The following is an 11,651-nucleotide window of genomic DNA, read 5'->3' on the forward strand; positions in this document are numbered from 1 at the left end:
GTGTTGTTTACTCTATCCTTCATCTAGTCTCTTAGTCTGATCCCGATGTTGATCCGGCTCCGACAGGACCAGAGTCCGGTTCGGTTGTCAGGCAGCGCTCCGACTTGCAGCGGCAGCCAGGCGAACTAATCAGCCAATTAATGTTGCCCGACAGCTCCTCCAATCAAGGTGTATATATGAAAGAGAGGTAGACCAAGCACCGTCACGTCACAAAGTCTGTAATGAAGGCGGCCGGTCAATATGGATGACGTCACGAGATAATGAGGTAACCCAACTCTCTTGTCAACCTCGGCCGGTTTCGACACACCTCTGTTTCCTCGGGACATCTTTATCTGATGAACGTCTTGTGTTTTAGCCTCGATAAAGGATCTACTTGATCGCCGTTTGATCTGTTATAAATTAAAGATATTTGAAACAAATTGTTTTGTTAATTCGCCGATACAGTGAAAGGACCTGATTTTGAATATCCTGCCACTCGATTCATTAATTAGACTTGAGGGCTTGCCATAGATATAGTCACTTGGTTTGTTGGACTTTGTAAGGCAAGAGCAATGAGGAAATTACTGGTTTGTTTTTTATAGTCAGGCTATAATTTATCATCATTGCGTCATAATAAAGTAGCAAATCCGTAACTTATAAGTTTTTAACACGAGTCGTAAAAAGAAACAATTACTGCCTAGCAGCTGTTTTACTGACTAAGGAATATTATGTATTCCAGTGTATTCTACAACTATAAAGTTCCTATTTTTGTAATTTAAGGTTTTCTATAAGTTTTTGTTGTTGATTTAATGTTTTTTTTTCATATTTATTTATGTTAACTTAATTTTCATTGCCATGGCCTTCAAAAATTGTACACAGCTGCTTCTCCCTGAGTTGCCTCTCCGTGTGAAGCTGGTTTTCAGCCTCAATAAGTACTTTACCAGAGCATTGTTCTTATTTACAAGAGCCCGATTTTCGTTTTCAAGCTTGTCAATTTGTTCTTGATAATTATTTGATTAGAGCTTATTATTTCAAATGCTTAATGTTTCCATTGAGCAGTAGATCTCCTATAATTGCTGCTATAGTTATGGTGGTCTCCAAGTCTGGTTCCAAAAGTTTAGGATTTTTATTTTGTCTACGAAGGCAGCAAGAGAGTCAGAAACTTAAATAGGAGTTGCTATTGCGTCAACGTCTGCCAATTTATTATTTCAATGGTCCTTTTTAGAATTAATAGCTATATCGGTCTCTTCCAGTGCAAGATTACAAATTTTTATTTCCAAGATTTTCGACTAATGGATTGTTATAAAAGTTTATATTCACTTAGTCGACTGCTAGATTTGCCCCTCCAAAAAAGAATTTTGTTTTCATATTATCAGTTTTTTATTTATCTGGTATTTCACCGGGCCAGTGACGAAGTCCTTTTATCTTTTCAGATGTCACCCATCTGATGGCTAGTAATTTTAGAGTATTCACCAAGAGGAGGTGTAACAAGAAAATGAAGCTTTATGGTAATGAATCTACACAACATACATATGGGATATACATGTAAACTATGTAACAGAAAGGTTAAGGAAATGGTATGCACTTTACCATTTAAAAAATTTCCTTAGAAATGACCAGTTGAAGCAGGTGTATGTGTCTTGGTTTGAGAGTACCATGAGGTATGGGATATTGCATTTTGGAGGTGCACATGCCACTGTTCTAAAACCTAGTGTAATGAGCCAAAGACATGCATTGCGAGATATATACAATGTAAAATATAATGAAAGCATGAACTACCTTTTTACAGAACACAATATTTTCACTGTCACACATATTTATAAGTACGCCTCAATTGCGTATATCCACAAGAGTTTGTTTATGTTCAATCTAAAACCATCAAATAGAACTACCATATCTAGTAATTATTTTTTTACTCGAGGTACCATTTTTTACCAAGGAATCAAGTAGACATCAGTTTTGTTATCTTGGCCCAAAATTGTTTAATGACTTGTTAGATTCTTTGGCAATGAGGTTATATTATAAAAAACATAAAGTTAAAATCAAAGCTATTAACTTTTCAAAAGAATTAGTTTAAATATGTGTTGAAGTTGTACTATATAACAGCCATATATATTATTTACACTGCTTGTTACAATTTAGACTATTTATTTATTTGGTTTGTAAATGTTAAACTGTATTGTTTACCAATGCAATATTTATTACGTATTGTTATTACTGAATTATTTATTAAATACTTATTTATTGTTTGTAGCCACTTGGAATGTTTATTTATTTGTTATTAGATTTCATATATTATAGTTTATTAAATTATTTGTTATTATAGTTTATAATTATAGTTTATTAAATTTTATTAAATTTCAAACCACCTACAATAAATATTTATTTGTTATTTCTTGTCAATTTGTATTGCTTGTTATTTCATTGTTTTTGTGCATTGCAAGCAAATAACTTTGCAAAGGAATTTGCTTGAAAATGTATTTAAGTTGTACTGTTAGAAAGTAACATATATTATTTATACTACTTGTTGCACACTTGTATTATTTATACATAGACTATTTATTTATTTGGTTTGGGAATGTCAGATTCTATTATTTACCACTGCAATACTTATTTCTTATTATCGTTATCACTGCATTATTTATTTTTATCTATTTATTTATTGATTGTAGTTACTTAGAATTTTAATGTGTTAGTTATTAAATTAAAATTAAATTGCTTGTTATCACCTACATTATATATTTATTTATTATTGTTTGTAAATTTGTAATTACATTGTTTTTGTACATATAACTGTTAATGCTGCGTTATTCTAAATAATATTATAATAATCTCGTTGTATACCATTTATTGGATTTACACTGCTTTTGGCTAGTTTATAAATTTGGTTTAAGTGAAGACAATGTTATGGAAATATGAATTGGACAGTGAACACTAAGATAATTGTAATTATGATTCAACTGAACTCCCGCACGCGCCGCTTGAGGTAAATTGTAATTATATATGTATTTTGAGATAATAAAGAAGATTGGAATTGAACTTGAACAACAAATGTCAAAATTAGAACCACCTTTACAATTTAAAGTAAGTCAAATGGTAAACCATCATATCAATATACCGTTTATTTAAGGTAAGCAATAGGCAGGATACTGTAAGCAAGTATACAGCTAGCAGTGCAGCTGTGTCTGAGGTCAGTGGTGCAGTGTCAGCAGGTGACAGTTAATGCTCGTGTCTGACACACGTGCATCGTCAGTGTGGCTGCCAGCTGTAGAATGACGTGTTGGATGTACTATGTGTCTAGATTCTTTTGGGACACTCTGTATGTCTTAAAATCTCAAATTAAAAACCTGCGGGGGACGTGCTATTAATACTGTACATCTTATTGTGCACGATGTATTAACGGTTGTTTCCCCGCATGTATCTCTGATTATTTTTCTTCGTTAAGAAAAGGCAAATATCCTCTTTAGCGTTATTCTGCCAGTCTCCATGGGCTTCTGGCCTCTGCAAGGTTCTTATCAAACACAGTAAGGAAAAGAGTCGACACAGTACTGGAGATCTATGGTACTGATAAAAAAGTGCAACGATCACACTTAGAATTTAAACCTGTGTTATCACTAACTCAGATCAAGAGACCGACGCCTTACACTGTAAAGCCACCGGCTCTAACAATCTTTAAAGCCGGCCTAGACTTAAAGGTATTAACCCAGTCTTTAAAGTATATCTAAAAAGAAGAAACTGTCCCTTCTTAAGAATAATTAAAATAATGAATGTAAGATGTAAGATACAACGCAGAAAAGTCTGTGTAATTATATACCATAATTGTATATATATATATATATATATATATATATATATATATATATATATATATATATCACCATCAGCATCAAAAGAGTAAAGAATAAGCAATATACTTCAAAATGACTACAACTACTTGTGGTAATTCTACTGGATGGACCAATGTTAGCAAATGTAACTGTATAGATCATAGGCAACTTAAAAAATTGCCTAAATTGATAATTACGATGTAACTTTTACTTTACTGTTTACTGTGTGTTTTGTTACAGCCCCAAAACCAAGCTCCAACGGAGAATTTCCTCTGCAGAACTTCGGCAGTGGCCTTCAGAACTCGACCATCGGTAATCCCCTCGCCCTCGGCCACCAAGTGTCAAACACTTCACTTCTGATGGGCGCAAACAGCCTCCTCAATAACAGCGGCCGCACAAATTTCACAAACAAACAGCTAACCGAACTCGAGAAGGTGATAATCTGATTAAAAAAAAAAAACATGTATAATATATATATATATATATTTATATTTATTTATTTATTGTTTACATTCTAACAATTGTTTTAGTTCAGTAAAAATATGTTATGTAATACGTAGAATATCCTGATACCTAAATTGGTACCTGTGCGTGTAATTATATAATCTGATAAACGTTACACTTCAGTAGATTCTGGTAAAATTCGACATATTGTGATTAATTTGTTAATTCAATATCTACTACTGTTTGAAGTTGTTTCCCTAAAAATATGTTCATTCTTTATCAAATTTAATTTATTACACAGAAAATGGTTTAAAATACATGTCGTTAAACATTAAAGTTTGAACTGCCCAGTACTTGTAGATAAATTTTATTCAATATACAAATTTGTTGGTATATATAAAAAGATTTCATATAGAATCCTACATATCTAGCATAAAACATTACGGTTATCCAAAAGTTACACACAGAATAATATATAATTTACTTGATTGATCAAAATGTGTCCGGATGGTTAAAATATTTGCGGTTTTTAATTAATTTGCAATCAAATGCCACAATATAACATTTTAAGCTTTAACACACGATGTATTAAAATTACAGTTTGATTTTAATAAACTAAACAACATCCAACAATAAATTATAAAGGACTGACTATTTGTTACATGACATATGTGTAAACACACACAAATGTGTAATTTTTTTGTAAAGTTTCACGTCACCTGTCTAATTCAAGAAATGACACACGTTAAAACTGTCGTAATTAAAATTCGAACTTAAAATTCAAAGTTGGCTTTTCAGTGGAAACGAAAGACTATTTTTTTAATTTAAATTCTTACTGAAAGAATCACTAATAATCGCCATTACTGCATCCTGATGAATGATTTCAACATTAACTCTTTGGAAACCATAAATCCACCAAACGCTCATAAGGTTTACTGTGGGCGTTTGACTAATGGTAACATAATTTCCAGCCTTTCGATTGTCGCAGTGTCTGCAGCTAATGCAAACATTTTAAACTACTATAGCCAAAAAGCTATAAATACTGGATATTCCTGAGCCCACGATCGAAAACGATAATAGAAATAAGACTAGAGCGTTACGTTCTCGCGCCGCAATTTTAGAATTAAATTGATAGTACACCGTAATACATAGTAATTAGTAATTCATAGTACATAGTAATTCAACTCCTCGTAATTCGGTTCGAAATTTTTAATGGTTTTCATCTACATTTCTTCAGTCCTGCAAAATCCGTCAAAGCACAAAATCTTAAACAATGAATTCGTCAGAAGAAAGATTTTTATTTCGAGAGAAAACTGTATGGTTCTTCTCAAATTTACAGAAAGACTAATTTTAAACGGTGAAAATGTCATGTATTTATGGAATTTACAAACAGGTTTACAGAAAAGCGAAAGTAAATGACTTTTCCAAAATTATTAACTATTCTAAAGCGTTTTATAACTATTTAGGGAATTATTAACAATGAGGTTAAATGTCCTAATACTCGTGAAATTGCGGATTGATCTGTGATTTGGTTGTTTAGATGATACGATGAATCCACTATGTGAACCTGGTAGAATTGAGCTTAGTAAGTTATAGTATCCGTGCCAGTATATGACAGTAATTTCTGAAATAAATCTGTTATTCCATACAGAAATGTATACTTTCTCTCCTAAGGATTTCGAACTTTATCCTTATTTTTTAATTAATTACCTATAACCAAAACAATTTTTCGAATCTACATTATTTTTTATACTTATTATCCTTAATACTAGATGTTCATTGCAGGAATTTCACTTCAACAAGTACTTGACGCGGGCTCGCCGGATAGAGATCGCATCGGCTCTTCAACTGAACGAGACCCAGGTGAAGATTTGGTTCCAGAACCGCCGAATGAAGCAGAAGAAGCGGATGAAGGAAGGGTTGGTTCCCACCGAACCTATCAGCCTCAGTGGAGCCAGTAGTACCAGCAACTCCCCCACCGGCCACCACCACCATCTCAACGATGACAGCAGGGAATCTCAGATCACATGATCCCTCCAGTACTACCATCTGCTTTAGGTTTACTGTCGACTACCTGACTTTTAGAAAACCCTCAATGATTTACTATTCATTATTCTAAATAATTGACGAATTCAATTTGAATATTCGAATATCTTGCTGTTGACCTATCAACATGTGCGTGAAACACAACTCTTTCTTTAAAATCCATAGCTGGTGATCATTATTTTGAAACAATTATTACGGTAATATGCCATTAATGGTTATTACATAATCACATAATATGTTATCCGATGTCTATCAATGCTGAAACCTTAGATCACATGCTAACAATCTCAGAAAAAGTGCTGAAAATCATAAATTCATGATGAAAGTGCGAAAATATTTGCTGAAGGCTTAGGATCATATCTTGAAAACTTTAGAACATATTTTTCGAATTTTTATATTTCTTCAAAGCGTTGGAACCCGCTATTAATAAATATTGATTTGCGAATTTTATTTTACGATTTTCACGCAAATTAGAATGATTTATCTAGTTTTCAGAGTATTATGGTAAATATTTTACCGTCATTAACTTTATTAAGTAACTGGAACTATTCCTTATTCTTATAATAATAATTCAGTAGAGAATTTGGCATTAAACCTAAGCAACAAATGCAAGCCCACACGCAACATCTATATTTTGGCAGATAAGGTGAAATTTGAATAAAAAATAATTACATTACATCTAACAAGTATACCAAAGTCAACTTCCAGTAAATCTGATTTTATTTTCTCCGTGTTCATAGTAAATTCGATAGTTTAGTTAGACCTTTTATTGGTTATTGTATTTGCTTGGTTTTTGTGTCATGCGGATTTAAGAAAATGTTATTATTACTGTAAGATAAACAAGATAGTAAAGAACAGTTTATATTGCCTTATTTTACAAAACACGCTGAGAGAGAGAGTAGGTAGTTTCCGAACAGAATTCTTAATTTTGTGGTAAGAGACCGGATTGAATGATACTATAAGTGTATAAATAATCTTAACTTTGTAAGTGGTTACCCAGAAGCCATTAAAGATATTATATCGATTCACATAGGATTATAATATATAGCATTACCTCTAAGATACCTGTTCTGTGTAAATAGGTTTAATGTGATTTGTAATATATTGATGTAACAGAATTAATTTATCGGCTTAAAATAGTATTTATTAGTCATATAATGAGTTAGCCGAGGTGGGTGTCCCGATTATCAAAACTGTCTGTTTTCATTTTAAAAACTGTTAAAACCAGGACCTAGGTGTCAAATTAAAGGTAATTAAAGATTTATGAAACATTTGTATGCATTTAAGATGTACAGCTATATACATGGTTGTTAATATGTTTAATATTGTTCTTTATTGACAAAAGTAAAATTATTTTGTGAAATTACGACATGAACAAGTTCAACCAAAACAAATTTTTTTACATATCATTAAATGATGTTATAGGCACGATCTTTTTTTATGGGTACGATGATTTACGGAATATCGTTATCGAGATATTAAAACTTAATGACATCCGTCGATATGTTGTAAACACAGAAAGGAAATTTCATAAAACTATGATACTAAAATTTAATTACAGCGAAATAACATTCAAAATTACATGCCCCTTGGGTAAGTACACAATTAAGGTGGATCCAGGAATTCACTTGCCTGAAAAGGGAACTTTTATTCCCCAACGCAGGACAATTATTAAAGAATTTTTATTTGGATAATCTTTGTATTTTATATAATTTGTTTGGGTATTTTGGTATTATACATAGGTCGCTATTTTTCTAGAGTTTTGTTACCAGGGACCGAAAAAAAACGACATTATTAGAAAGGACGGACTTTATTTCACTTACTGTGAAAATTACATGTCTAAGGCGATCGGTTCTGGTTTTCTGCCTTCCAAAGGAAGCGATGTCAGCGAGAAGGAGTGTAATCTACTACTTGTTATTATGCGATACAAGTAGGTATTTATTATACATATAGTGAAAAAAGAACGTGATCTGACATCGGAAAAGTAGGACGATCAGGGACGTGATCTGAGGTCGGGAAAGTACTGATCAGAAATGCCTCTGATCATCAGTGCGGGCTTCGGTGGTGCCTACCTCGTAAAAAAACATATCTCGCGATAGTACCCAAATTCAAGCTCAGATCAAGTGAGCACTCATAAATTATCTTTAACTTTGGTACTATTAGTACCATATCTATAGAAACCTAATCATAACTGACTTATATCGCGTAATAACAACTAGACAGGGTCATAGTAGACTTCTCGCCACCATTGCTTCCTTTTGGGAGGCATTAAACAAGAACCGATTGTCATAATGACGTCATTTTCACAGTAAGTCAAATAAAGTCTGTCCTTTCTAATAATGTAGTTTTTAGGTTCTCGGTAAGAATAAGTATTTTTTTTAAATGGCCTCCGGATAGTACTAATGTACTTTTGATATTGTAAGTTATTATGAGTTGTATATTCCAACAAATATAATAAACTGAGGTTTTTACACTATCAATAGAGCGGTATCTTATCTTCATCAACAGTAACGTTTTGGACAAGCGATTTCCACAAAGATGGATTTTGAAAAGTAGTAGAGGGAATCATCAAGAAACCTAACCTAACGTTAATTTTATCATTTCAAAAGCCAGTAAAACAATTACAAATTTAAAAATTGATATAATATCATCTTGTATTACAATCATTACTTCAGAAGCTCTTAACAGTGTCTGTAGTAAGATTGCTTTATTCACTCATCGTACTATGTCCTAAAAGGACCTTTGCCTATGCTCCCGGAGTGACAGGATTTTCATTGATGCTGCCTTCTGTCAATTCCCATGAGGAGGCATAGCAAACTCTGTATGTCAATCATGTCTCCTTAGAAGGAGGGGAGGCCAGCTCTGTTCTACCCTCTGCAGCCAAAGCAGGTAGGGGAAGGTATTCCCTCATGTTTAGGCTAGCAACAGACTTTGACAATAAGGAAGCTCCAAACACTCCAAAAGTTACCGTCCGCAGTAGACTAGACCTGACGATCGACCCTTTAACCCAAATATCTCGACATTTGTTGTTAGTGTTGTGCCGTTTCTTGACATCCATGGGGTTGAACAGATATAAGGGACATGTTTTGTTGTACTCACTGTAGGTTCAGACGGAAGGTATAAAACAGCCACAAGTGAACTCTCCAGGGAGCTGGAGTGAGATAGCTTACCGAGTTGACCTTTGCAGGTCGTTCGATAGTGGCAATATCATAATTTACTAATGCCCATAAGAAAATTTGGTTGATTTATTCTATAAGTTCATGTTGCAAATTCGCCTCGTTTTGTGATTTTGCCAATATGGAATAATGTTGAAATGTGTTAGTACTGTTTACTTGTCACCATATAGTTGCCTAACTAAATAATAGGGACTTGAAGTTTTTAAATTATATGAAGTTCCACTTTCACACTTCCGTTAAAACTCACGTACCCACGTGTATCTTAAACTGTATACGTTTAAGCTCTCAATAATCTACCGTCGGATGGATCTAGTTGCATACGAATATCGTGTTATTTTAAGTGTTAAAACAAGTAAAATGCTGAAGCCTGTTAGATTATGGCCTTTATCTAAATCCCTTGGTTCTGCTTATCTCTAAGATATAATTTATATAACATCGCAATTGAGGGTGTCATCAAATTCTCTGCTACCCACTCGTCAACTATTTCAACACCGTTCTATTTCAATTTGTTTGACACAATTTTATAATGTAATGTATTGTCTGAATGGTTTTAACACTCAAGTCATTAGGTTTCAAATTTTAAGTTTACGCTACTTTTTATGTTATAGTAATTAATTAGTATTTTTGATGACAGAAATATTTCATTATACTGCATAACAATACCATGCTTAAAATGTTCATTTATGCAGTAAACCTGTCTATAAGGTCAATTTTATTTCCTGTTACATTGCCCATTTCAAATCAAAATAAAAATTAAATACATCTTCAGAATGTTGTTTACTGGTTTTGTTAAATGTCAAAGCTGAAAATAGTTTTAATTGAGTTATTCATTTGGAGTTTTTAATCCATTTCACTGTAACTTGACATTATATTTTTTATGTTGGGACGATTACCTTAAAAACCAAACACATTCTATATTTTTAAGTAACCCTTCACGAAATTATTATATTTCGGTTGAAGTTCTTCTATTTCAGCTTTGACTAGAGTCCCTAGAGCCCTAGAAAGCTAGCTACAATGAAAGCAAACAAAACATCACGCAGAAAAAAAACAAAGTTATTATCCCAAGGATCCAGTGCCAACCAATCTGACTACCAAGAAATTATTAATTTGAGAAATGTATTAACTACATTTTAAACTACAGCACTACTGTGGATGTAAAACGAATTATATCTAATGGAAGGCTTGTATATTTAACATTAGTTGAAAATTAATCATCAATATATCACAGGGAAATCTACTGGACATAGCTGCCCACCCGGCTTCTAATGTGTATAGCCAAGATATGTTGTTCCTAAGTCCTTCAGGGAGTTTCCTTGTTGTATCAATAAAGTACAAACTTATGCAAATTTCTCTGAGTTTTTATTGATTTTCCTACAATGTTCTTTTTTTATATCAGTGCCATCTTTCTCAATGTATTGTATACTGCATTGTTCAACTTGCGTTTTATAAGACTTAAATCTTATAGCAAGTGTTTGTTTATTATTTAAATGATTCGGAATCCTTCATATTGGCAGGTGCTTTTCAGTTTAATTTATCTGTTTAGTAAAATTTGAAATCAAATTCATAAGTTAAAAGAAAGACCTAACGTGATATGAATTATTAATAATTAAAATCAAATATAATTTTTCGACAAATTTACATTTTTATGATTACGTTACCGGTTTTAAAATGGTTTTAAACTACAACAGTGAACAAAGTTTAATTTATACCCGATACTTACAAGTATAAATATTTACTCTAGTACTTTATGGTCATCCCACGGCAAATTTTGAGATATTATATTTTAAAGAAGAATTTAAATTTATCTTAATTATGAAACTAAATGAACGATGCGTTTCTAAATTTAGTCTTTAAATGAATCACCATTTTAAGTTGATTATAAACAATGTAGTAAACAACAAAACAAAGAAATGGATGGAGAAATGAAATGAACATAAGAATCGGTGTGATTGATCAGCCGGCTTTAATAGTGGCCATCTTCATTTTAATTTCATACGAACAAAGTTAAACGCAAAACATTATTAAACCCTTATTTTTAATCCTAGATTTGACAGAGATGTCTCATGTTACAAAAATGTTTAATGTGTATCCAAATCACGCTGTTTTCTTATTTTAATTCTTATACAGAAAATAATTTCAAACCTTTCGTTATATAACCAATATAAACTTTGCAAGAAAA

At 32.4% G+C, this 11,651-nt stretch overlaps 1 protein-coding gene across 1 annotated transcript in view; it reads left to right on the top strand.

Annotated features, from left to right (window-relative positions):
* Window positions 1-10,818, top strand: part of LOC124369797 (homeobox protein Hox-A1-like) — a 101,796-nt gene extending 90,978 nt beyond the window's left edge. The window contains exons 2-3 of the mRNA XM_046827898.1: window positions 4,047-4,240; window positions 6,036-10,818. Of these exons, the coding sequence (XP_046683854.1) occupies window positions 4,047-4,240; window positions 6,036-6,281 (440 nt within the window). The 3' untranslated portion in view covers window positions 6,282-10,818. The remainder of the gene's footprint in view (window positions 1-4,046; window positions 4,241-6,035) is intronic.
* The last annotated feature ends 833 nt before the right edge of the window (window positions 10,819-11,651 follow it).

Source organism: Homalodisca vitripennis, chromosome X (assembly GCF_021130785.1).
Source record: "Homalodisca vitripennis isolate AUS2020 chromosome X, UT_GWSS_2.1, whole genome shotgun sequence".
Lineage (NCBI taxonomy): Eukaryota > Metazoa > Arthropoda > Insecta > Hemiptera > Cicadellidae > Homalodisca > Homalodisca vitripennis.